This window comes from Chamaea fasciata, unplaced genomic scaffold (assembly GCF_029207755.1).
Source record: "Chamaea fasciata isolate MVZ Bird 193981 ecotype frontalis unplaced genomic scaffold, bChaFas1.0.hap1 SCAF_2, whole genome shotgun sequence".
NCBI classification, from domain to species: Eukaryota; Metazoa; Chordata; class Aves; order Passeriformes; family Sylviidae; genus Chamaea; species Chamaea fasciata.
The window spans coordinates 105,308,748-105,336,355 of NW_027094087.1; the positions used below are offsets into that span (position 1 = coordinate 105,308,748).

General features: G+C 37.5%; 1 protein-coding gene across 2 annotated transcripts in view; it reads left to right on the forward strand.

The window, feature by feature from the left end:
• Window positions 1–27,014, forward strand: part of IL1RAPL1 (interleukin 1 receptor accessory protein like 1) — a 678,979-nt gene extending 651,965 nt beyond the window's left edge. For both annotated transcript variants that reach the window (XM_066176970.1, XM_066176971.1), the window contains 4 exons: window positions 1,759–1,904; window positions 12,733–12,876; window positions 22,581–22,751; window positions 24,047–27,014. In XM_066176970.1, coding sequence (XP_066033067.1) covers window positions 1,759–1,904; window positions 12,733–12,876; window positions 22,581–22,751; window positions 24,047–24,765 — 1,180 coding nt within the window. In that variant the 3' untranslated portion in view covers window positions 24,766–27,014. The remainder of the gene's footprint in view (window positions 1–1,758; window positions 1,905–12,732; window positions 12,877–22,580; window positions 22,752–24,046) is intronic.
• The last annotated feature ends 594 nt before the right edge of the window (window positions 27,015–27,608 follow it).

Below are 27,608 nucleotides of genomic sequence, written 5' to 3' on the forward strand. Positions count from 1 at the left end.
TTATGAAAAATAAGTATATTGAGAAAATCAGCTCAATTAAGTATTTTCAAGCTTTAAATGAAGCCTTAAATAAATGGTGAAATTTGACTTCCCTTTTGGAATGTTTTGATTTAAGGTTTTTCAAGCTTTAAATGAAGCCTTAAATAAATGGTGAAATTTGACTTCCCTTTTGGAATGTTTTGATTTCTTCACCAAAAAACCCCGAGTTTCCTGGGATGTTATAAAGCTTGTGAGAGCCAAGCATCCTGTTATGTGGGCTGCTTGTATCTGCTGAAGTACTTGTTTTGGAAAGGATCTGGAAATTCATGCCATGTACTTCTACTGCTCCTAAAAGTGCTGCCTCATTTAGAAATTAAGGACAAAAGTGGATTCGTATTGAGAATTACATGCTTGACATAGCATACTAAATCCTACCAATATGGAGTATCCGCTTGGATCTGAAGAGATTCCTTTTTCATTTATAACTCTGTATGTGTGAATATCACTGCTTCTATGTATCATAGAAATTAATACTCAGAAATTCAGGCAATTCTTAGTGTGCAGGTCATGGCTTAACCTCAGCCAGCAAGTAAGTTCCACACAGCCCCTCACTCACTCTCCTGTTATCCCTCTAAGGTGGGGAGAAGTACCAGAATAAGACTTGTGGGTTGAGATAAGAACAGTTTAATAATTGAGACAAAGTAAGAGATAACAATGATACTAATTATAATAGTAAACATATATTATTAATAATAATTGTAATGAAAATGAGACATAGAGGAATAAAACCCAAGAAAAATAAATTATACACAATATAACCACAATTAGCAAAATCAAGAAGACTGCAGAGACTTTCAAGGTCATCATCCCCAGATACAGGCAAAAAGGAAGTGTATTTCACCCCAGTGCGCTTCAAGTTTATTCTATAAAAGTCAAGACCAGTACATTGAATGGCACGTGATGATAAGATCAGCTCTATTTTGTGTTTAAATCTTTCCCAAGTCCTTTAGCCAATGATTTGGCTGTCTGATGACAGACAAAAATAAAGTGGCAAGAAACCTGTTACAACTTTCTTGTTTTGTGGAGCGAGAAGCAGAAAAGCTCATTTGCACTTCATTTGTCAGGCTTGGAATAATCTGTCATTTTCTTTCCTGAGTTTCTGAAGCCACTGATGGTCTTGTTAAGAGGGAAAGAAAGTAATAAGAAGACAGGTGGACTCTTACACCGGGAGCTTTTTCTTTATAATTTGTATGAACTAGCATCACCTGATATAGCAGTTCTTCCTACTGTTTGATAAAGCATTACCAAATTTTATAATGCATTCTAGAAATTATCTCTCAGACTGTGGTATGAACACATTGTTTCTGAGTGGCATGTTGAAGAGCCTCATAAAAAGGACAAATGTTGTGTTTGGCCCAGACTCCTGGTGTGACTCTAAGCCCCTAGAATGACTGTTTCCAATTTTCTCTCTTCTGCCGTTCCAAGACTTCATGGATCAGGGCCTCCATCAAAGTGTGCAATGCTATGTTATCCATGTGCATATCATTCTGCTTAAAAAAGACAATGAACTGCAGCTCTCATTAACATTTACAAAGCCAAACCTCCTCATTAGAAGTGAGGAAGAAAAGGGCGTGATATAATTAAATTAAGATTGCATCAAACCATAACCAAATTTGAAGCCAGAGATTTGTGAGTTGTAAGTAGCATTTTTATGTCATGATTATCTAAAGCTTCACTGTGGTACAAGCAGAACAGCAAGATGGTTGCTTTTTTTCTCAGGGTTCTCAAGGAACATCTCGGGGAACAGGAGGTTTCCATCTCATTGATTCTGGACTCAGTCGAAGAGGCAGACCTAGGAAATTATTCCTGCTACGTCGAGAACGGGAATGGACGCCGGCATGCCAGTATTCTTCTACACAAAAGGGGTAAATATTCAGCTTTTGTCCATGAAAGGGTAAAATGTAGGGGTGGTCACTCTGTAGAGATTCCCTCTGATGCAAGAATGAATTTTAGTTTCCTAAGAATTAATAGTCAATGATGATTTTTCCCCAGGAATTTGCATAACTTGCAAAATAAAAGAGCAAGAATGTTATTAATTATGGCTGTCACTGGAAAAAATAAAGTTACTCCTTTAATTAGATTTCCATAAAAGATGCATTAAATAATTCATTATCTTTAAAATTAACATAGGCTCAATAGAGATAAAATAGTAGGAAACCACAGGTGATACAACTGTAATAATTTTCAGTAAGAAAATAAATCTAATTTTAGGAAAACCAAAAAAAACCACCTTTCCACTTCTATCAGAAATGACACCTAATCCCATGCCGGGGGGGGTTCCTGCATAGCCTGACGTGGACATTTTCCTTCCAACACTTTTGTTCAGCATCAACATTTCTGAAGTGAAACATCATGACAGAAGCTCCTAAGAACCTCCCTGTTTCTCCTCACTGTGGACATCCCATGATTCCAGCCTGACTAATGGCCACAGCCATCTCCCACCAAGATGATTGCAGGGAGATGGAGAATCTCTTGCAAATCAAAGCTCCCAGGCACACTTTGTCCACTTTACCCTCCAGAGGGTGCTCCCCGTGCCTGGGATTGGCACTCCCCACCCTCATGCAGCTTCCTGTTGACTTAAGAAAGCAAAGAATAAGCAGGAGCAGTGTCCGCATTTTGCTGACATCCCTGTGCTTTTTTTTTAGACTCTTTGTAAAAGTGAGCAAACCAGGATCTTACTGTGGTGTTGAAGTACTTGTGGCATCTCAATTTATACCAAAGCAGTGATATCTTCCCTAAATTTAGTTTCAGAGCATGCAAAGTCTGTCTAAGCTTAGAAGGAAACCATAAATCAAGATAGTGTGACCAATTTATTTAAACAAATTGTTAGATACCTCCAATTACTTGAATAGAACTTCATTTGTAGCCATTTTTCTGAATTCTTGTCATTGCTTCTACAGATGTGAAATACCAGATGTTCTGCTTAGCCTGGTATTTGTCTTTTTTTTTTTTTTTTTTTAATTTACTGAGATGAGAAATTAACTTATTAAGTAATTGAACCTCCACAATATACCAGCTAGTAGTCTTATACTCCGGTTCAGAGACATTTGAACACAGAGCAAGAGCTTAACCCAAAAAACCACTGAAATCCTGCAGCTTGTTCTTAGTAATCAAATTACTTGATGGAATACTGAAAATAAAGAATTTTTAAAGTTACTTTAAAGCCAGTTCTTACTTAACTGACATCCATTGTCATATGCTGATGGTGAGTCCTTATTTTCTCTTCCATACAAGCAGTAGCTTCAAGACTGTTGTCTTCTCTGTTTTGTGACCACCAGATTTCTAATTTAACTTTGTGCATGCATGAATATTGCAAGAATCTACTTTCCTTGCTCCCTTTCTCAGAGAACTCAGTAAGTCAAACATACCACAATATGTGGCCTCATGATGGCATGCTTAAGAGGGAGTAATCTCAATATTTAATTGCCCTTATAAATAGTAAAAAGACAAAAAATAGCAGAAAAACTCCCAAAAATATTTTTTTCTGCTTTAAATAAGGCTGAATCTGAAATAGATCTGGAAGCAAAATCTGTTGTGCCCTCGAAAGACAAAAGTTACCGGATACAAGGCTTCTACACATTTTGCATGTTGACAACTGTTTCAGTGAAATGATAAATTAAGCATGACACATAAAAATTTGAGCTAGTCTCTCAGGTCTCCTAGGAAGAGGAGTTTTGCGCTGCTTGCTTAGTCTCCTGTATATCACCATGACAACCCTTCGGTTTAGGTTTCCTTGTTTAGATCCATATTTAGTCTCTGCTAGGAATGAGTTAGCTGTTTATTAATTTCTGATTATTTGACTGACTTAGAACAATTGGGACCTCGCAATTAGGTAAATTTGCTTCCTGAACACCAAGACATTTGCAGATGTATTCGTTTTAGCTGGTTTTCTGGTTAATGATCTTTTTTCCAGCAGTATAAGAGCACAAAAATGATGAATCTGGAATGTTCACTGCATACCTGAAAAGGAAATTATAATCCTTCTTGAACTTCTAGTGTGGAACGTTATCACCAGGATCAGAAGGGACAGCAAAGCAGAAAACTCTGCTGCTGAACAAAGAGAGTTCCTGGAAAAAGAGGTATTTAGGACTAAACTCTGCAGGGGGGATTCAGGTCCAAAGTTTAAGCTTTTCAAACACCCTTGCAACTGCTGCTTCACCCAGGTCAGTAGAGCCTCTGTACACTTTAAAGTCCAGGGGGAGATTTTAGACATGCCTACACTTACAAAAGCTGTGAAAGGATAAGAAGTCAACAGTCTAAATCACCAGAAAATGCCTGGATACATCTTCCTTAATATTCCCCCTGGTCAGCCCAACAGGGACACACTCTCACCTCACAGAAACCCCCAGCAGGCTCCAGCAGAGGGTGGTCCCAGCCCAAACCAGAGTCTGGCACATTCCCCCAGGGAGAGGAGAGCTTCTGCTCTTCCCCTGACGTGGCACTGGAATGGAAACCCAGAGCCTCTCCTTTCCTGACATGGAGGAATTTCAGGAAGGGAGCAGAACACAATGCCCCTGGATTCCAACACCACGTGTGCAGGAAAAGTGACCCCAATTTCAGCATCCAGCAGTGGGAAAAGCCGAGTGCCCTGGTACCATCCTCTAGTGCAAACACCAGTGCTCTGTAGCCCAGGGAGCCCAGCTCTTATTTTCCCCTGAACTTCTTTTACTTTTTGACACCCGTGGAGAAAACCTATGATCTATGTTTTTCTGCTGCCAGCTAACCATTTTTAGAGTCCTAAATTTCCTCAGATGCTGTGCGTAGGGAGCATTTAACTGGAAGTTAAAAGCAGTAGAGCATTTTAAGCATGACAATGCCAATGCTGATTCCTTTTCTCATTCATTCCAAAAAAATTTGTAAAAAAAATAGGAAAAAGAGAGAAATCAGAACCCTAAAGATTTAACTTTAAGCCCCATTCTCCACCTTCTGACCAAATCCCCGTCACCCATACAATAATCAAGTTATTTTTTATTTTGTGTGGGAAGAAAAACCCCTACTTGTTATAATCTAAGGTCAATGTTGTTACTTACTAGTGATAGGTGCCATTGATCATCCAGAGCAGTTTCAGGTTAATGTTCAGCCACGTAGAGGAACCTTCTAGAAATTAATTCTGAGAGTGGTACTGACAGCAGCTAAGCAGAAACTTATTAATGACAGACCACAGATTGCAAATGATATAACAGGTGGATCACAGACTACAATTCTATCTTTTTCATAAGTCTTTTAATTAAAGAAGACAAGCTTATAGTCTATCAATGCAGTAGATAAAAATGCAATGCACAAGGATAAAGAATGCTCTTCTACAATGTTATGTATTGACAAGTATGACTTTCATGCAGGATCAAAGTCTTCATAATCTTACTTTATTATAGACTGTGTTGTTAATACAGGTTATTATCTAATTATGTGATTAGTTTTTTGAAAGTCCTCTCTGTATATCTGGAAGTAGAACTCTACAGCAAAAATAATCTCAAATTCTATCTTGGCATTATTCTTTAAGTGGTATGGATATTTTAAAAGCTTAATAATATACTGGTATTTTTCCTGGGACAGACACCAGAACTAAGGTAACATGCTTTCATGCATTTTTTCAAAGTATCTGCTTCCCTTTCTTCCCATTTTCATCTATACAGTATTATCGTCTAATATCCTACCCTTATCCTCTTATATGGTTTCAGTTTGTTTTCCTCTGTCAGAGGTGTTCTCAGTGGGCATATATGAATCTTGTTGACTGTAAGTTAATGAGAGGTAATTAAAGCAAGTTTGGTGTTTTTTTCTGTCAAGAAAATTAAAGATTTTCACTGAAATAAATTGTTTAGAGAAAGAGTGTGTTTAAAATTGCCCATGAAAATACGTTTGAAAAATATGCAAGATAATATTTCCTAGATGGAATGCATCTTGAACAAAACTACCTTATTTTAAACTCATTTCTTAATGCATAAACATCATATTAATATTTTCTGTACAATGTAATAGCAAATTCTGAATAGAAAGTAATTCCAAATTATCTTCATATGGTTATTAATGATAATAGAATTGCTGACAAGTGCCTTAAATTGCAGTGCCATTCACATAATAGTGTAAATCTGGTTCATTACTTACAGACTTGAATGTGTTATATGCATTTTCAGTTAGTTGGACACAATTTCACATAATGGTAGGGATGAGTGACAATTAAGACTTAAAAGAGAAAAGAAACTAGTTCTTTTCTAACCTGTACAAAGAAACCCCAGGTGTTCTATCTCCTTCTACCAAAAAGCTTCACAATGCTTCTGAAATTTCTGAAAGAAACTCATCATCTGAAGTATGACAGCAATGAGTTATATTACAGCTTCTGCTAGTTGGACCTGAGTACTTGTCGAATCCAGTGAATCTTTGAGTCTCAGTGGAAGCAAAACTGTTGAAGAACTCCAACCCACTTGGTCAGTTCCGACCTTACACGAGTCTATCTTCCACTGTATAGAGCACTTAGTTTTTATTCTGCCCTGCAGGAAAAGCTTTTCCAAGACCCTCATCAGGTTTTAGAATTGGAATTGAAATTGGATTGGATTTGATGGAAATTGATTTTTCATTCACCTATGGCCACTGAAGAAGTCTTCAAGTTGTCACTGTGCTCAGCAGTACAAAGGTTAATTCTCCCAAGGGGTTCATGACACAGGGCCAAAGGTCAAATATCAGCTCCCTTCTTGTCCCAAACCTAAATAAAAGTGTCTGTCCTTTTACACTCAACCTCGTCTAAAATCAGTTGAGGAATAGAATACTAAAGGCCTCTGCCTGAAAGAAATTCTTCATAAGACCACTCTTTAATCAGTCAGGTTTTTCCCATCCTTTAGAAAATTGGACTAGGATAACTCCAGTAAAAAGATTTATAAGATTACTCAGCATGTGCCTAAATCTAACTTTCCTCTGACAAATCTTAGTACTGACAATGTGTCAAACAAGTTGGTTTGTTTAACAGATTACTCTTTAAAACAACTTTTGCACCACTTTTATCATAGTTCTTTCTTTTATGCAATGTCTAAGTGCAAGCCTAACCTTGATTGGCAAGAATGAAAATACTTTAAAATAAAATGTCACAAACTGTTCCCATAATCCATGCATAACTAAATTATTCATTAATGTTATGTCAGAAAAAAATGCAAACAATATGTTTTATATCTTACATCCTTGGAAATCAGTACTCAATTTTTCCCCCACATTTTTTTGTACCTTTCAGTGCCTCTTACATTCATTTTTTTTCAGAAGATCGAAACAAAGAAATCGTTTCTTGGGCTTGTCTGATTTCTGTAGTACAATTAACAAATAGAAGCTCTTCTAATGAGGAAGATTTCAGGTCATACACAATTCCTTAATTTGGGGAAGATAACCAGAGATTACTGCTGTTCCACACCATGACACCTTTTTCCTTCAATCTGTATAATAGACTGCCTTTAAAATGCATTGTTAAGTATTTAAATGTAGTAAGTTTCAGTAACATTGCAGCATCTATATTTTCCCAACCTTATCCTCTTTTGAGCTAACATACTGTTGGAGATAGTCAGTTTAATTACTCTCCTACTGGGAACAGGTATCCTGCACTTCTCAGCAGAAATAAAAATGCCATCAGTAACAACATACTTCTATTATAATAATTTGCTCTCTCTCTTATAATAACCCTGGAAATCCAACAGCACCAAGGCTCAGATACTTTTTCTGTCATACTAATGAATAGATTAAAAAGATCCCGGCGTTGCATTTGCACATATATATGCTTATGTATATATAATCCCAAATGTGACTAGTTCTCTTTCAGAAGGGAATCAGGAATGTGTATTATTTATTGCTAGAAAAAAAGTAAAGAAAGGCAACCAGGTCCCAATAGTTCTAATAAATAAAATGAAACTACTGCACTGAAAATAATTTTGAAAATCTTGACTAAATTTAGTTGGCTTCAGTCAACTCTGCAGACATCCACAGGTATGCATGGCCCATGCTGGCAAAAACTGTATACATTGTGCTAAGAAATAATTTCATAATCGAGCTAATGAGCAGTCTAGATCCACTTCCACTGCTATCAGATGGACTATTGTCCTACAGTATCAATCGTAATTATTCATAACAATATCCATATAGGATATCCATATAGGACATTTGCACATATCCATCTAGGTACCAGATTTTTTTTGGCAATTTGAAACAAACAACAACAACAAAAAAGTCGATTTTATACATACGTGTATTGGATATGTGTACTCTCTATAAAGCTATGGTTTCATATACTATACTTTGGGAAGATATTTTTTTTTACAGCCATGCCATGATGAATATTGTACTAAGCAGGGAAATTTAAAAAAAAAAAAAAAAAAAAAAAAGGAAAAAATGCATACTTCATTTTTAAAATGTGATTATGGGTTTTTTCATTGCTAACTTAAGCTCTGCCTACTCTTTATGTCTGATCTCTGAAATGAGACTCAGGGAAGTGTTCCTGTGTTAGCGAGTTTCCTTCTTCCTTTGGAAGAAACACACCAGTTCATAACCAAACCTGCATGTTGTAACACAGCAGTCCCTGCTCCCCTTCCAAATTATATTCATTATCTTTATTGGTTCCTTTAATAAATGAAGTCTCTGAAAGTATACCTAAACAAACTGAGAACTGCCTCTAACCAAACCCTATCTCTTTGTGAGTTAAATCATCCAAGACAAGCAGAGAGTAGAAATCAGTTTAGGCCACAAAGTTGCAGAGATTTATTTCTGTGCTAACCTGAAGCTCTTTGAATAGTCCTGTTGACTTCAGAGGGATTACTTATAGTCCATGAAGTTGAACAATCTGCGTAAGTGATTGCAAAATTGAAACCTTAGATAGACTGTAATTGGATTTTGAAACAGGCTCAGAAACTGAATACACAGCTATAAATCACATGTGCTCTTAGGGTTATAAATCACAAAAAAAGAGAATGTTTGAAATATAATTATTTTTCTTAGTAGTTCAGCTGTATGAGGGCTAATTAATGAATAAAATTAATTTTAAATTTTTACAGATCATTAAATGTAAAGCCCCTGAAGCATGTCATATAAGTCAAAAAGATACGAATCTTTGACAGAACACTTTTATTTACTTTCTTCTTGCAGCTTCAACTATGATAAGTGAATTACCTGTATGACACAGTAAAAGGAAGTTTATCAAATATTAGAGCCAGGTGAAGATCAAAGATAATACCTACAAATGTGTCCAGTAATTAGGAAAGATAAGGTATAAATTGAGGGCATTCATTACAAACCATATATGCTAGATATTTAGAGAGGACACGTGCTTTGTTTTAATTAGCTGTCTGTTTCACTGAGCTGCTTGGCCAATGCCTCCTGATAAGGAAAAAAATTGTAGCCATTGGTCAAAATGCTTGTAACAAATCTTGTTTTGAAGTCAAGCTATTTATTCAGAAACCAATCTACTACTGCTGCAGCAATCAATGTGTTTTCCTTGGAGAAGAACTGCTCCTGTGCTACTGGAAGACTATTGTTAATTGCCTGTAACTAAATGATTGCTGTGCTTCTGGATGTAACTCTCTGGCACTTGCTCATTTGTTGTGTTTAACAGAATGCCTGTCCCCCTAAGGGTTAGCCAAGTAATTTTCCTCTACTATTTTCTACATTCAGTCTCAGCTTCTTAAGGAGGGCCAGGTCTGTAATTTGAGCAACGCAACACAGGGGCTAAATAGATTTTAAAGGGTTTGCACTTCTCATATCTTGCTTCTGATGTGGAATTGTGATGAAATTGAATCTTTTTAACATGTTGCCACTACAGGAAACCTGAATTTCAGCAGGAAAAACAGATCACACTTCAAAGGGAGTGTAATGCCTGCTGCAGCAACTGTGCTCAAATCACACTGTAAAAGGCAGAATAGAGCAGCAGAAAAAAATGTTATTGTGAAGGTAACCATGGTCTGGAACCTTGCTGCTACTCTTTAACTTTGTCTTTGACAGTCACTACATCATTGCTGAAACTGTTGATATGCGCATCACCAACACCCTTGGCACTCCCAGAGGAGCCAGAGCACCTTCCCCAATTCACACTGGGAATAATGAGGCACAGAAATGTGAAATGGCTTCAGCCACCTGAGGGGCCAACAGTAGAGGCAGGACTGAGCCTTCTGCTTCTTGTACCTTCAGTTCAGCTCAAAACAGAGTAACACTGTTCCTAAAATCCCTGAGGTAACTCAGAGGCCTTTTAGGGCACAGTTTAGCATCCTGGAGGAACACAAACTCAAGGCCTGAAAACAATCAGCCTCGTGTGACCCTGTGTCCAGGACAACCCCCTGCCTTCCACCATGTGCTTGTCCCATTTCCAGCACTTTGGGGCCAGCTCAGGCACCTCGTGGGCGGGGTGTAAGGATGCAGAAATCTGCTGGGCTAATCACTGTCCCTCTCTGCCTCTGAACCCTGACAAACTGCACCCAAAACACAGAGTGAACATGTGCTGGTAGATGCTGTCCAGCACAGAGGAAGGTACAGGCTGGCTCTGTTACATCAGCAGACCATGAAACTTCTTTTGCAAACAAATCTGTTTAAGAAAGAATCACTTTGTCTGTGTATGATCACAGAGGCTCAGCAGCAACACATGAGAAGGTAATTGCTAATCCGTTTCAGGCTGACTAGAGAATTTTGTTGTTTGCTTTGATGGCCTAATTAAGGACAGTTTCATGTACTTTCAGATAGATTTTACTGAAGCAAACATAAAGTCATAATCTTACTTTATGGGGAAACGTATAACTAAGGGGGACTCTGATGGCAAAAGTGATGCAGTGTATTAGTCTGATTTCATGCACAATGACAGGAAACAAATGAATACCTGAAGTTATTTCTTTCTATTTAATATAAAAATCATAATTTTAGGAAAAACTTCTGTTTTCCCGTTGTAAAGTTTTTCTTTGCCTTTAGTGAGTCATAACAACAGGCACATAAATAGAGCACTTTGCACCTAGCAATCCGAAATACTAAAGGCTTTCTTATAGTTACCATTGAACAGCTGCATCACCTGTATTACAAAATGATAAACAGGGTATAGTAAGCCAGTGCAGACTAATTTCCATTTCCATTTATATTCTAAAATACTGCATTACTTGTCTATGCAAACTGTATTTTGTCAGATGTTTTTAATAACATTTCCCTCTCTGGACCAGAAAAGTATTGGGAGTTTGAAATCACCATGTCAGTTTTAAAAATATCTAACACAAAGTAGTTTCCAGCATGGTTTTAGAAAGAATGACATGGAATATAAATGCCTTTTTATTTTATTTTATTACACTTTTAGTGTCTTCTAGAGAGCAATGAAATCTTCTTACAGTTCCCTCATAATAATAATAAAAAGGTGTGATTCTCAGTAGAAGCTGTCAAATAAATGCAATTGTCAATTTTTCCTCTAAACTTTTATTTCTCTAATTGAATTGTATTCTGCTGGATTATCAAATCTGAACAGCCACACACATACACAAAAAGGTTACTCCAGGTCCACACTACTTCACTCAGACAGAAGCTGCCCACCAGAAGAGGACACTGTGAAAATAACACTTGTTCCAGCACAGATTTTTTATGAAGCAAACTCTGTATCTTAGATTTCCAAGATCTGGTATATTTTCATTCCTCAAAACTGAGTGATTTGGGAAAGCATGGAAGGTCTTCAGGCTTGCCATCTAGTGATTTCAAATCACAAAATTGTTAACAGCTCTCCTCCTACCCTTCTTTTTTGAAACTACCAGTTTTCAATCAATGAGCAAATGAAAAGTAAGCTCTGTGAGCTTCCTTCAAACTGGGTGAGGCAAAAGTCCATGGTGGCATGCTACCTTTGGCCTAAAAAGTGGCTTCGCTACTGGTGCTGGGCACTTGTGGTGGCCACAGCCGACCACTCCCTGTCCCCAGGAACAGTGCTCCATGGTGATGATCTCAATCCATCCTGTGAGCAGATGGCAGCAAAGACACCAAGGGGTCAGTCTGAATGGGAATGTCACAACAGACAAACCAGGACTCTTTGCTGTGTCCACACATTAGCTAAGCCCACTGGGGGAAAAGTGAGAATAAACTGCAGACCTCTGTGAAACTATTAAAAAATATTAACATAAATATAGCTGAGATGTGAGGTTGTAGGGTTCCTTGGATAATGTGTCTTCACATCTCTCAAGGGTTTTTTGAAGTTTTTAAATTATTATTATTATTTCTATTTTTGTTTTGGAAAAAATAATAAAATCCTTAATCTTGCCCAATTTGCCTACATCCTATTTGTATATGGAATAAGGGAAGAGCTGGTTTTACATAATAGTCCTCAAAAAAGAAACATTCGCCTTTGCTTTCACTCTAAGTCAAATGGCTACATTTATGTAGGTTAAGCAAACGGTGGTCTATCTACAGAAAGAAAAAAGGAAGAGAGTTATAAAATATATATATGCATCATATATACTCATATACAAACACGCACACACACACATCCCCAGCAAAATTTATTTTTTAAGTGAGCAATTAATATGGTGTATCAGAGGGAAAAAAACCAGCTTATTGAAGAATAAAACCCCCATCAATTTAATACTCATTCAAGGGCTTTATAATGAAATAAATAACCCATCATTCATTACTTTATTTTTAATATTTAACAGAAGTACAAGGTCTGCTGCTAATATTTCTCTGGTTTGGAATGTGGTTGTTACTGGGTTTTGTAATTCTTTGCAGAGCTGATGTACACAGTTGAGCTTGCTGGTGGGCTTGGTGCTATTCTGCTGCTGCTTGTTTGTTTAGTGACTATCTACAAGTGTTACAAGATAGAGATTATGCTCTTCTACAGAAATCATTTTGGAGCTGAAGAACTAGATGGAGGTAAGGCAGCTTCTTAGCACATTTCCTACTTTCTAAGAATATCTGTCTTTTATTTCTCTCCACCAAGGCCCAAATTTCATTTCAGTTCAAGATGTATTAACAACTGCAATTTTAGGTGCTGACTTGAATATACATTCCTCATACAGTACATAAGCACAGTCACTGCTGAGCTGATGTATGTGCTGCTCTCTGGAGCTCCAGAAGACATCCGTGTCTTTTAGAATTTTATTCCCAACACTGAATGTAAATTGCCAACATCTGTGCATTAAAGATTTTCACTTCCCATCAGTACTGAAAGCCAGCTTATCTTCTCTGTGAGCAAGGGGGTGTTCTCCCTAATTATATTCAACAAATAGATAGAGGTTGAACTGAATCTCAGCTTACTGCTTGTTTAAACTGATCAGTTTCAATAAACTGTACTGAGTGTGTGGGAATGTACCCAGTTGTTCATTTGCTTGAGTTCATTTACTTAATCACTGAGCAGGCTGCAAATGGTCATTAAAGCTGTTCTGTAATTCAAGAACACCCAGCCTAAACAAAAGTAATCCACAAGATGTGCACCAGCTCTGTCAAATATATACATGCATTTTCATCTTTATCTTTTTATGGACTGAAGGAAAAGGGGGTTTTTGCCTCTTGCCTTACTAATCAAAATTGTTGTTGAATAGCAAACTAGGTTGAGCTGCAGTCTCTGATTAATAAGATTTGGTTTCTAAGGTCAAGAGTTCCTGATGTTTTGGGCTACCACTCTGTCTTTGGTGACAGGACCTTTTTTTCCACAGAAATACTAATCAAAGGGGTTTTTTGCAGGTCAAGGTAATAGCCTGTAGGCAGAAGCCACTGTGATGTATTAAAATAAATATGTACTGATAAACAAGTGATGGCTAAATCTGTCACTGATAAGGAAAAGAGCAGTTGCAGAATTACAGGTCTTTATATAAGACTTCCGTTATAAAATCACTAGGGAATGACCCATTTCTGCCTCCCATCTAAAAATGCACAAGGATTCAAAATAGAAAATGCTCAGAACAACAAGCCCAAGAACATCAGAACATTTTGTAACCTTCTATGGGATTTACAAAAAGATGCATTAATGTAGCAGCTCAGTGAGGAAAAAAGGTTATTCTATTTATTTTACTGAGGAGGAAACTGAGGCCCAGAGGGACTGTGAGCCATGGAGGATTTTGACAGGCACCTTCTTTTTTTTCAGAAGCTGAGATCCTCTCCTAACCACAAAGCAGCTGCCAGTTTAAATGGGCATGCTTACTTCCATAAATTATTTGAATTTAATAATAGTTATATTAGTCTATGCAGAAATATACACTAAAAATAATAATTGTTTAGATAGATGTAATTTAATTTTTCTCTTTTAGTATCAGTAATTCTTGCTGTTATAGTTGTAATTTATCATTTTCTCAAATAATTCCAACTTATTTGCAGACTTACTCTGCCAGGTGTTACACTCTTGCCTCTCTCTCTCGTCTCATCCCAAACATTGGTCACTTGGGAACAGCAATACTTCAATCACGGATTTTATACATCAAAAAAAGTTACCTCTAAAGGATACTGTTCTGTGATTCAAGAGGAGGAAAACCAACACCCATTCAGTTTATTTTTCTGAGCGAAGGTCATTGTTAAAGAAGGTCAAGAACGGATTTTCCTTAGAAGATCAGTGCAAACACTGATATCTTGGGTGCTTAACCACAGCAATATAAAAAGATAAATACTACTTACAAATTCCTAATGAAAACATGTAGCTTCTACCGTGTTCAATATGCTGGCAACATGGATAAAACCCATTGTGCTAATGAAGTGACTGGAGCTGCATGTTTCACTCTGTCTCTTTCACCTAAACTTCTGCAAAAGAAGGATGATGGAGAGAAAATGTTCCCCAGAAGCCCAAGATATGGCTTGTGCAGAAATAAATTGCAGAAATACACTGAGATCCCTTCCTTTGTCTTAGTTTTTGACAGACACAAAATGCTGAACTCTAAAATCCTATTCTAAACACATCTCCTGCAGTGCAGCAGCAGAGCGCCCACGTTCTATTCATAATTTACACCATGTTCTGTCATACTTCAGGACAGCATGGAGATAAGCAAACATCAAAATATCACAGTCTTTTTTTTATGTGCACTGTATTGTACCCAGAGAGGATTTAAAACACTTTAAAGGTGAGGTCCAATTAAAATTTTCAGTTGAAAATCTCTTTTAAAATTCAATGCTTCTTTTCTTCCCTGACCAAAGAGCAAGCCCTTCAGGATGTCAAATCTCATCACAATTCCTTTTTCCTTTCCAAGCCTTAGACACATCAGTCTTTCTCAGGCTAACTAACATACATATTTTTGTGGGAGGCATGGGTAAGTTGCGAGAAGTATTTGAAAACAAAGTATTTAACCCTGACAGCAAATGCAACTCAATTTATTGTTTTCTGTAGGGATACCGCAGATTAAACAAGTGCTCACAGATGTTGATTCCTCATTTCTCTAACTTACAGTGTTGAATTTCTTAATGTTTTTTCTCAGCCTAAGGACAAGACTCTCCTTCTGGTTTTTGTCTCTCCTGCAGACACTGCAGCTCAGTCCTGGGAATGGGAACTGAAGCCCTCTTTTATGTTTTCATGGTTGATTCCCTGCCTTTCCTACCAATTTGGAGTACAGTAATATTGCTGCTTCTCCTCTCACTCCACACCTGTGCTTTCCAAACATGTGGGAGCTGACTCCACACCAGGGGATGGTTTGATAGACATCACAATGTGTCCTGCAGTGCAGAGGAGCACAGGGCGCCCCTGTCCAGCCAGGGGACCTCGCTGTGAGTGTCTGACAGCTCCTCTGGTCACTGCAGCACAGGGGCAAGAGAAACACTCTGACCTTTGGCAAAGCAGCAGCTTCTTTACCCGCTGGTGTTTGCCATGACCTTGCATCTCTGAGCCATAACTAACCACTACTGGTTTGGTGGCCAGAAACTCCCAAATCTGTTTAAGAGGAAAAATCCAGTTCAAGATCGCTCCACATACACAGTAAAGATGATAGCTTGAAGTGCTATGCAAAGAAAGAAATGTCCTGTACTGTACTGAAAACAACAACATTTTTAGAAATAGATGCTTCACTGGGAACTTCTGAGGGTTAATCTTTGTCAAATGTCAGGTAACCTTTCTAGTTTTGCAGCTTTAAACTTAAAAGCTTATTTTAAAAAGCCTTGTCTATAAAGTACACTTTAGGGACTAAAATGATACTAGTGAAAGCCACTTTTAGAAGTGATGATTTCTTCTATTTTGTTGTACACTGAACTCCAACAAAAGAGATTTTATATCACGTTCATTCTCTGTGGTGCATTTTAACAGTTGCTTTTCATGTATTTTTATTTTTCAAGGACCTTCTTTTGCTGGTGTTCCCAGTTTTTAAATGACTTTATAAAAATAAATGTTGTACTTTAACTGACAGAGTGAAAATGCAAATAACAATTTACAAGTACCTGTGAGCAACACATGCCCAGACTTCTTTCTAGCTTGCACTCTGTGACCTTAAAAGCTATTTGTATAAGAAGAGATTTACCACTTGAAAGAAATCTGCTCTTTTTCTAGATATGAGCTGACTTCCAGGCACCTTAAAATCAGTGGAAATTTTCCCATTATTTTACCTGGAACAACTTTCTCCTTTGTATTGTTCTTGCTCATCAAATTGTGCAAGGATCAGTACCCAGGCATGACAGGCACATCAGGCACAGTGAGGGTGGAGAGGGAGTCACTTCTCTCAGTAGTGCCAGTTACAATCCTGCCTCAGAGTGGATAGGAGGCTCAAAGTGACCAAAATACCTTTATTTTACACCTTTCTTTTTTTTTTTTTTTCGTTTCAACATCTTAGAGGTTCCAGTGCATATGTGGATGACTGTATGCCAGTTTTAGTTAACATTATGGATAAATCAAGAAGTCTATGGATGACAGGCTAAAAACCATTGGACATGGTCAGATAAGCAAAAGTAGTCAAAAACTTCTACATGTGTTTGTGTTTTAGATTCTAGTTTCAGAGGCAAGACCATATGGTACAGCTAATAGTAGAAACAGTTTGCAGGTATCTGCTGCTACCATTACCTGGGTAGATTTTTAACATTTTAAATTGCAAAAAACAAGCCGTAATTGAAGACAAAATCTGACCAAAAGTGTTGTAGACAGTTTTCTAATGAAATTTACATAAATGTCCTTTCTCACACCTATGCTGATAAGAAGTCAAGCTTTAGACTCAAGAAAAAAAGGAAAAGTGTAGGCAACTGATAGCTAGAAATTGAGACCTTTGTTTAAGAGCTGAAATGAATACCTTCACAACAACCCTTGGTGGCTTTAGGTTCCATCAGCTGTCTCTAAAATATTGGGCAGGAGTTCACTGTGGTGTCCTCAGTCTTCTTCTCAGCCTTCTTTGCCATGGAAACCTTGGTGAATTGAAGGAAGCCATGACCTCTGTCCAGCTCCATTAAAGGGAAGGCAACTGGGCCCAGGCCTAGGGAGTTTCAGCTCTGAAAGAGGGAAAGTGACTGCTTTGTTTGTTTGTTTGTTTGTTTTCCACCACGTTGCTGAAATTAAGCAAAGTGCTCCTAATGAGATTTAAATGTGCCACTGCTGAGCTCTCTCAGTTCTGGAAATCTTGTTTGGGTTTGGTACATGACATCTATATTGTTCCTTGGCTGACCTGTTTGCCCTTTCATGAGAGATGAATTTCTGCTCCTTGCTGAGGGAAAGCAAATCAATGCCCAAATTAGGAGGCTGATGAAACTGATTCTTCCTTGTAGTTCCTGTTGCACTTGACAGTCCTTACATAATCATGATTTTGTTCTTGCTATTATTTAGCTACAAAAGACTAGCTGGGTTCATGGATGAACCTGTGAGAATGCCCTGATAATATCTTTGTTAACTGTCCAGGACAAGAGCAGGTAAGAAATATTTTTAGTGCTTTCCTGGGTTTCATCCCAGTGAAACTCTTAAGCAGCAAGGAATGGCAATGTTTTGAGATTCTTCAGGTTTCTGTGTGACTTAGTTATTAACTTTCTAATATAACTTCTAACATTGGTTTAAGCACCACCAAAGCACTTGTGTTAATGATTATGCTATGCAGGTATAGCTAGACTGAAATTACTGCTGAAGTTAGTAACTTTGCAATTACTGGATCTTCCCTGGGGACGCACGAAATAAGTTTGCAATAGTAGTCTTACCACTCGTTTGTATATTCTTATTGGCTATTGGCAAATTGTGACGATAAGAAATCCTGCTCTATGAATATCAATTTCAAATTCTATTAAAATCACCTCAGAAAAATACGGCTCTCTTCTTTCTAAACATTAGTGGTTACAAAAAGGGATTTTTCTCTTATTTAATTACAATTTTATTGCTGGAAAACTCTTTCTTTTAACTCTTCTTGTTTATGTTATTTATTTACATCTGAAATGCAATTCAAACAATAAAAACTCAATTTATGTCTCCACTGAATATGGGATTTTCTAGGTTCTGTGCATGAAATGCGCTAATTTAAAGGAAAATTCCTGCTTTTTCCTCTCTTCCTAATTCATAGCCTCTGAAGTGCATGTGTAATATATGATATATATTTATCTTAAAAAACCAAAATATTACCAAGATCATCTTTAGATTCCAAACTAAGAGATTGCTATGGGTTAAAAACTTCAGCCGTAGATCAGAAAAAAAAAAAGGACCACCATACAATTCAACATCGCTCACTTGCATAAGAATATGAACTATCATGAGGAATGCTACACTTAAAAAATACTATGCCATGGAAAAAATTGTATGGGTAGTTCTTAATTTTTATTAACATTAAAAGGGCTTGACATTTAAAAATAATAGAAAATGTTATATCAGCAACAGTAAATAGCGTGAGGAAAAGCATAAGTATTTTGAAAGTCCTAGGATTTGAGCATTTTATTCAACTCAGCATTAAATGACATTTTTTCATTATATTAAGGATAACCAGTATCCCAATGTATACATTAAATGTGTCCCCCAAAATAGTGAAGCAAATACAGATCTAGAAATGCCATAATTTTGAATCAACTACAGTCACTGAGAAATTTTGAAAAGTTCTTTGTAACTGTTTCTGAACATAGCACTTTTTTTTTTTTAAGACAAAACCTTCTTTTATCAGTGTGACTCCAGCTCCCTGTGGCATTTGGAGGGACCCAGTCTCCTATTTCCAAAGCTCCCCTTGAAATCCTGAAACACTGAGTTAAATCAGTGCATTGATCCCAAGTCCTGTATGAGTATCTGAGTATTTAAGAGGAGAGCATGTGCTCTGCCGAAGGAATCAGCTGTTCTGTTCCCTGTTGATCTGGAAATGGAAGACCTGCCCAGCCCTGCTGGCTACACTGAGTTGTGGAGCACCCTGTGCTTGGTCAGCTGCGTCCACTGCGCTGAATGTTTCTGAAGGCACTGAAAACCACTCTGAGGATTTCAGGATGCACAGACACATAAACTGACTCCACCATCTAGGTCTTAGGGCTTCATTGAAATAAGGCTCACTATAAAATGCAATGTTGTGGAATTTCTCCTTGTTTTGATCTCTTAATCTGTTTTGTGCTAGAATATATCATACCAGCTAAAAATCAGAATTTGTCACTGGCTGGAACGTGGCTGATAAGAGTGTCTAGAAAGCCTTTTTTCTTTTCTTAATTTTTTCACACATGTATATAATTTTTCTGTTTCCCATTAGCAGAAATAACATCAATGTTTAAGTCTAATAAACGCTTAAAGGCCCAAACTGCTGACTTCTTTCAGTGCAACATGGAAATCATTAGAAAACACATACATCTATAATGCAAATTTGATGTTAAATTTGTTTGGTGGTCCCTGTAGTTTTATCCTTCTTCCTGTAGGCACCAGCTTATCATTTCTTCATGTGTAGCTGTTAGGAGACCATGCATACAGATGAGTTCTTAGATGTCTGATAGCAATTTACTTACCCAAAGATCCCATTTGCATGTGAAAAAGTAGATGGATATAGAGTCTGGGTTTCATTTTATGCTTACTTTGAGCCTTTAAGTGACTGCTGCTGACCACATCCTTGGAATAACAAGAAGCATTTACAGCTTCATCCCCTAAAAATTTATATCACTTCTGTTGGATTAACATTGTAGAAAGTTACAGGGAGTATGATACTGTACTCTGCATTTAAATGAGTACCAAAATGAATGGGCAGTATTAAAGAATGCATATTCCAGTGATGTAAAGGTGCTTTGGCAAGAATCCTGGGCCACTAAATGAAATGCCCTGTTCCATGTGTTATTAACGAAGATGAGATTTGACCCTCAGTGTTTACCCCTTAGGTATATCTAAACCTGTGGCTGAGTGTAGTTCCATGACCATTGCTCACAAAGTTCTCACTTTCAACTCCATAGAACGGTTGAAATGATAGGACAGTTTGTAACACACTCTGTTTTGCCTGGAGTCTTGCAGTACCAGTGGTTTGAGGCTGACTGAAACATTTGTGGACTGAATGCATCACACCTTGAGCACAAGCTGCATTTGACCTCATTGTGATGAACTAATCCAGAACTTCCCCATGCCTGATGCCCAAACACATCTCTGCAGACATATCCTAGACCCCAACCATTCTTTGCCCTACAAATACTAATAAAATGAGGAGGGAAAGATATTTTCCCTGCAATGCAGGATGATGCAATTGTAGATAGTGGAGGTGCTGGAGCCACCATGATAAGAAAAATGTGTATTTTGAGTAAGTAAAGTAAGTAATGTACTTGTAAATTAAGTAATTGTAAGTAATTGTAAATGCATAAGTGCAATATTTGCATATGCAATTAAACAATGTCATAGCACAAATAATTTCCCCTCCAAGTAAGAATGTACAAATCATCTTAACAGACAATACTCAGCCTTTAAAACAGTTGTTTTATTGTGCATTATTTCTTATTATTTATCCCTTTGAGAAATGATACATTCTCATCTTTATTCAAAGACTTTGAACAGAGCAGCACGGGTCTCAAGCATGTACCATGGTCATGACCATGGATGAGGTGACAATACAATGTGTCATTGCAGCACCAGCATTTTGTCAGTTGTGATAATTTCCTCATATATTTTTTGACCTCACTGTGTGCTAAGTCTTTTGCTGGGTGAACACTGTCCTACTGCCGAAACAAAAGCCCCCTCTATATGTCCCTCTACATTATACTTGATCCAATCAGTCTTATTTTAAGGCATTGTCAAAGGCAGGAGGTGTTTGTCTGTAATAAAGGACATGTTTTCATAAATACTCCCAAAAATCATGGGAAGTGTGAACTATAAAAGACAGTGCATCTCTTTTTTTTAATTTTCTTTTTTTTTTTTTTTTGCTGTTTTGATTGTTGTTTTTCGCTTGTTTTGTTTGTTTGTTTTTTTCTGTGGCTATAACAATCTAATAGATAATATCCCACAAAAGATGTGCAGGGCACAGAATGAGCACATGACCATTTCATGGGTTTAGAAAGTTTAAAAGTAGTAACAGTACAACCACATTTGTTCTGTCATCTGCAAATGTTAATGAGCATAGTGCACATGGTTCCTCAGAAGGGAGAAAGGACTGCTCAAGATTAACACCGCTCCATTGATTTCATTCACAATCTTTGCATCCACAGCTGGCAGGCTTTTCAAAATAATGCTACCAGACTACAAAAAGGTGTAAAATGAAGAAAGGAGTGGCTCAATAAATAAATGAAGTCAGAACTGACTGAATATAACATTACTTATGACACACAGTATTTAGAGTATTCAGTCAGATCTCTTTTACAAGCAATTGATATTCTGGGTAGTCTGTTCATAATGTTGTCAAGAGAGTTAGAAGGATGTTAACATTACATTACTCTTGTCATTGATTTTCCTCTGCTTTCTTCACAACAAAAGTCAAAACGTGACCTCTTATTCCAGTGAATTAGTTCCAGAGCAGTTGGCATTATTGACCTCCTAATGAAAATTAATGGTGGCTCTTTTGATTCAGTCTTTCAAGCAGGCACACCAAGCACATTTAAAACACAGGCATAGTTATTTCTCACATTGAAGTGAAGTAACACACTGTTAAGTAATGAAATGTACATTAATGCAACATTAAATTTGCAAATTTAAGTGCACAGAATTCAAGAAACTTAAACTACATTATCAGGAGCTGATACTGGAAAGATTTCAGCTTGGCTATACTTTGGGATCTGGAGAGCTAAAGAGTTTTACAAGGAAGGCTATATGTACACTTAGAGTATTTCAGCCCCAGGTCCTAAATTTATAGTAAAATTCTGGTTAGACTGAAATGCTTTTACTATGCAGCAGAGACATTTACATATTAGCTTAGTTATTTCCATGCTCTTCTTTCTCCTTTTATGTCAGAGAAGAATGCAAATTCTTCTCAGTGACTTTTGACTTTTGTGCTCGTGAGCTGTCACCCTGCAGTTGAGTGGATTTCCTTCATCCAGGTTCTTACATAAACTGACTTCTGTCTATGGATATGGAACCCCCCTTCCTTGCATCTGTGTAACTAAGGATTGTCTCTACCAGGTGAAACAGGAAAGCTGAATGGATGCATATCTGGAGACTGGGTGAAAGCTTGCCATTTCATCTAAACCACTTCCTGAAAAATTCTCCCAGAAATAACACCTGGGGAAGTATCTGGAAAAACTGCTAGAATAAGGAATAAACTAACTTAATTTTTCTCTTTCCTTAGACAACAAAGACTATGATGCATATCTATCTTATACCAAAGTGGATCCTGACCAGTGGAATCAAGAAACTGGAGAGGAAGAAAGATTTGCTCTTGAGATTCTACCAGATATGCTGGAAAAGCATTATGGATACAAGTTGTTCATACCAGACAGAGATTTGATTCCCACAGGAAGTAAGTCATGTCTTTATTCTCATGTGATTTTCAAGAAGAAAATGACTGATTGCAGTGATTTTTTTTAGTCTTGTTTCTATACCTACTCCTTCAGAATGTCATCTTTTCTCACATGTCTTAGAGAATGGTAAAGATAAGCCACCAAACGTTAATGTGCTTTTCCCAGATAAGAGGATTATTATTTAGCAATTGTATTGTTTTAATTGAAGGTAAAACAGTGCAGACAAGGTATGCATAAGTAGAGGAAATGAAAGATGCTAACACTTCAGATTTTTTGAGACCTTGCATCTCTAGGAATGAATACCAAGTTCTTTCTTTTCAGTTCCTTATGTTTTGTTTGGAAAGATATTCATGATTGTAAGTATTACAGAAATTCACAGAGAAAAGAAAAAGTTGGTTTTTTGACTAAGGCAATGGAGGAATAATAACTCCTAGACCAGACAAAAGTAGTGAATTCTGCCAGTGTTCACTGTAGACAAATATGTAGTGGATGTACTTGATCATTCTCAGAGACTGAATACTGGAATTGATTCCAGCTGGTACAAGTAGATCTTTTTCATTTTTCTCTCTCATATTCCAACATAAGTACAGTAATGTTTTGTTAGCTGTTGTAATATTCTTCATGACTTCAGTGTAACCATATAGAGGGCAACTAAGTTCAATACCTTTAATGAAATATAAAATAAAGGATGCTTGGTATAGGCAAAACACAACATAAAGCATCTAACAATCTCATGGATATTTTTTAAATCTACAACAAACTAAACACTAATTTACAAGAGACAACACTTTTTATATATGTGTGTGGCAAGGGCATGAAAGAAAAACAGAGTCTAAGCCTACCAAAAAACTTAGAGTTTCATTTTGGTTTGAGACTGAAGTCCTGAAGCACATAGCTGCTGCTCTGCTGTCTAACTGGGTGACTTTGCCTTTTAAAAGGTAAAAATCATGATGGACATGTTTGTTCAAATAACGATATAGACAATACAAAGCCACAGCTCATGAACAAACACTCACAATCCATAGCACATGTGGGAATAGATCACAGAATGGTTGAGATTGGAAGAGGCCTTTGGAGGTCATCTTTTCCAACCTCCCTGCTCAAGGATATCCACATAGAGCAGGTTGCTCAAGATCATGTTCTGCCAGGCCAGTCTGGCACATTTGCAATTGATGTTTTTGTATATTTCAGTGAGATATTCTGGAGCAGGGATTTGCTCTGTTGTTTCTCACCAGTGTATGAGAGCAGACTGTTTTCTTAGAGTGTTTTTTTGAGCAATTGTTTTGTTTTGTAGCCTACATTGAAGATGTGGCAAGATGTGTAGACCAAAGCAAGCGACTGATCATCGTCATGACTCCAAGTTACGTGGTAAGAAGAGGTTGGAGCATCTTTGAACTGGAAACAAGGCTTCGAAATATGTTAGTCACAGGAGAAATCAAAGTGATACTGATTGAATGCAGTGAATTACGAGGAGTTATGAACTACCAGGAGGTTGAGGCCCTAAAACATACCATCAAGCTCCTCACTGTCATTAAATGGCATGGACCAAAATGCAACAAGTTGAATTCCAAGTTCTGGAAACGTTTACAGTACGAAATGCCTTTTAAAAGGATTGAACCCATGACAAACGAGCAGGTTTTAGATGTCAGTGAGCAGGGGCCCTTTGGGGAACTGCAGACAGTCTCCGCAATTTCCATGGCCGCTGCCACCTCCACTGCTCTCGCCACTGCCCACCCAGACCTGCGCTCCACCTTCCATAACACATACCATTCCCAGATGCGCCAGAAACACTATTACCGGAGCTACGAGTACGACGTACCTCCTGCCGGCACCCTGCCTCTTACCTCAATAGGCAACCAGCACACCTACTGCAACATCCCCATGACACTCATAAATGGGCAGCGGCCACAGACAAAAACTAACAGGGAGCAAAACCCCGAGGAGGCTCACACAAACAGTGCCATATTGCCCCTCTTGCCACGGGAGACCAGTATATCCAGTGTCATCTGGTGACCGACGTGCAAGGGGCTGTCAACCCCCTTGAGTAGGAGCAGAGTCTGCAGTCTGGTGCCTGGAACTACATCCTCGACTGCTGCTGTTAAACATGCATTACAATCGATCACAAACGAGGAAAAACAGGGTCTTGTACATATGTTTTTGCAATTTCTTTGTAGCATCAGTCTTCCTGTTTTACCCATGTCTCTTCCCATTCACATTTTTGACTTTGTTTTATATGTCATTGGAATTTGTATATTTACATTTTTTTTAAAATGAAGAGACTGCTGTATAGATAGGAAACTTTTTTGCTTCATTAGTATAGTTTTAGACTTTTTGTTTGTTTGTTTATAACCTCTCTTGGGAATGCTTGGACAAAGCTATGTTGTTATCAGAAGCACCATCCATTTTGTTGGCCTGCCTAGCCATGCCTGCTGCAGCTCACCTCTTTTGGAGGGTTTTTGTTCTTAGAAAGACCCCATTGCTCACTGAGAGCTCCAGTTTCATTTCTACTCCCGTAATGTGCACTGCTCCTTCCCTGCCCTTACAAAGACCCCCATTTGGGGTAACACTACAGTCTGATCATCTAACATGTAACTTGGTAGATACCTGTCAAACAAGAGAAAATACCCAATCTGTATTGGTTGCTTCACAGTAGTCACTAGAGTGTGTAGAAACTATAGCCGGTTTGGTTTTTGCTTTCTTGGGTTTGGTTTTTTTCCTTAATTCTTATTTTAAGAATGAGTTGGTTGTATCCCTTTTACAAATATAAAAGCAACCCTATTTTTAACACGTCCTGGAAAAGTATTAATGTGGTTGTGGATTTTATTTTTTAAGCACTCAATTTTTTTTTCTTTCTCAACTTTCAAAATCCTGCAAATAACATTTGCAAATGTCAGGCGAGTGAGACAAGTGAGGCAATAGACACTGAAGTGCAGAGTCCTGCTGAAATGTACAGTGATGACTTCCAAACCAAAGGGGAATGAAAAAGACAGTATTGTAGATGGTTTGTCACTTTGTATTATAGAAAGTGTTATTTTCAGAAAAAAAGTAAGAGCAAAACATTATTTTCCTGTGGATTTCAGAGTCCCTTGTATTTTAATGTTCCAAAAACTGTATTTGCTTTAAAATGATATATTCAAGATTAAGAAATCTTTTTTTATTTGGTTTTAGCTTGTAACAAATAATAAAACTTCATTAATTTCAACATGATTTCAGTAAGAACTCAGGCAGAAAAATGACGTGATTACCAGAAATATAATTGTTTTCAGAATAAACTTTATTTATACAAAATCAATATTTAAATCAGACCTGGAAGTATTAAAAACAATTTATTCACTTTAATGAATAAATAAATTAGTTTTATTTTTATGTATGATTCTATCTTTGAGGAGTTGCAAATAATGCATGCACCATGGCTGACAGGGAAGAATAAAAGCCCACCACTGTATTTACATCCAGACATCTTTGAGACAAATTAAATAAGCACCTTGCTCATGCTTATGTTTTAAATAACCGAAAGTCCTTTCTGGTTTTAGAAAGGAGAGAAGAGTGGTGCAGCTCTGCAACATATTCAGGCCAAGCTCTCTGCTAGTCCCTGCTGGCAGAAGCAGAGAAGCTGGAGCAGAGTTACTGGTTGCAGCACACTGTCATAGAGTCCTGGCTTTGATTTACCCTGGCAGAATTGTAACTGGTGTCCTGGCAAACAGGCCTTAGAGTCTATCTATGTAATTAATTAGCTGTAGGTGTTTTTATGGCAGCTGAATGATATCGGCCAATATAATGGATGTTGTGGAGTTTGCTCATCATGATTGTCACAAGAAGAAAAGCATAGCTTGTAATATTTTGGTCTTCTTAATGAGAAGAGAGTCAAGAAGCTGCAGTTTGGGGGATGTTTGTGGGACCAATCCAGAACTGACAGTGTGGGAGGAAATGACTGCGCTCCTGTTGTGAAAGTCAAGGAATCTCAGTATCGGCAGAAGAAGCTAATAGACCTTTGAGGTATACACTGATTTTTGTTTGCTTAAAATGTTTATTTCTCTGAGATTAAGCTCAAGTCTTTTTCTACAATCTGTTCTTTATTATAGTGTCTCTGGACATGTGCCAAACATCCACAAAATGGAAATTAGGCTGCCAGGTCACATAAAATTTTAAGAGAGCTTTGCACTTTTGCTTTAAGAAAGCTACTATTTATTTGCTCTTACAGACACCTGTCAGGCAATGATGGCATTTTCCTTCATTCATCTCGATGCCTGTCCTGGTTTTCACTGGGCTGAGGGGGGGAGAAGGGAGGGGTTGAGTGAGTGACAGTGTGCTGCTTAATTTCCATCTGAGCTTGAACCACAACAGTCCCAAATACCCCAGGATCCTCTGAAAGCAATGCATTATTTTTTCCCCTTTACATCCCCTGGTGTAAAGACTGGGATGTGGAATAAATGTAGGATGTAATTATTTGACCACAGTCACATTTAGACAATTAGTAGGTCTTTTGTTAGCCACATGGGAAATACTTTTCTGTTCTTCTAATTTTAGTGTAGATTTAAGCACTTTGAATAGCATGATTCAGGGATTGACAAATACCATTTGATATTTCTCACTGCTTAAAGAAAGCTTTTCTTATAATGTTTTGTCATAATACTAAATATAAGAAAAACAAACAAACAAAAAAGATAAACCACAAAACTGAAATAAGTGGAGAAGTTGTCTGTGGCTTTAGAAACATTCATCCTTAGTATTCCTCCTCTGTGAACAGCTGTGTGGGGAACAGTGAAGGAAAGTGTTGTGTGTTTACATGCTCTATGTTTGACAAAAATTCTGTTGAAATGCAAAATAAAATGGAAACAAACAAAAAAACAAACAAA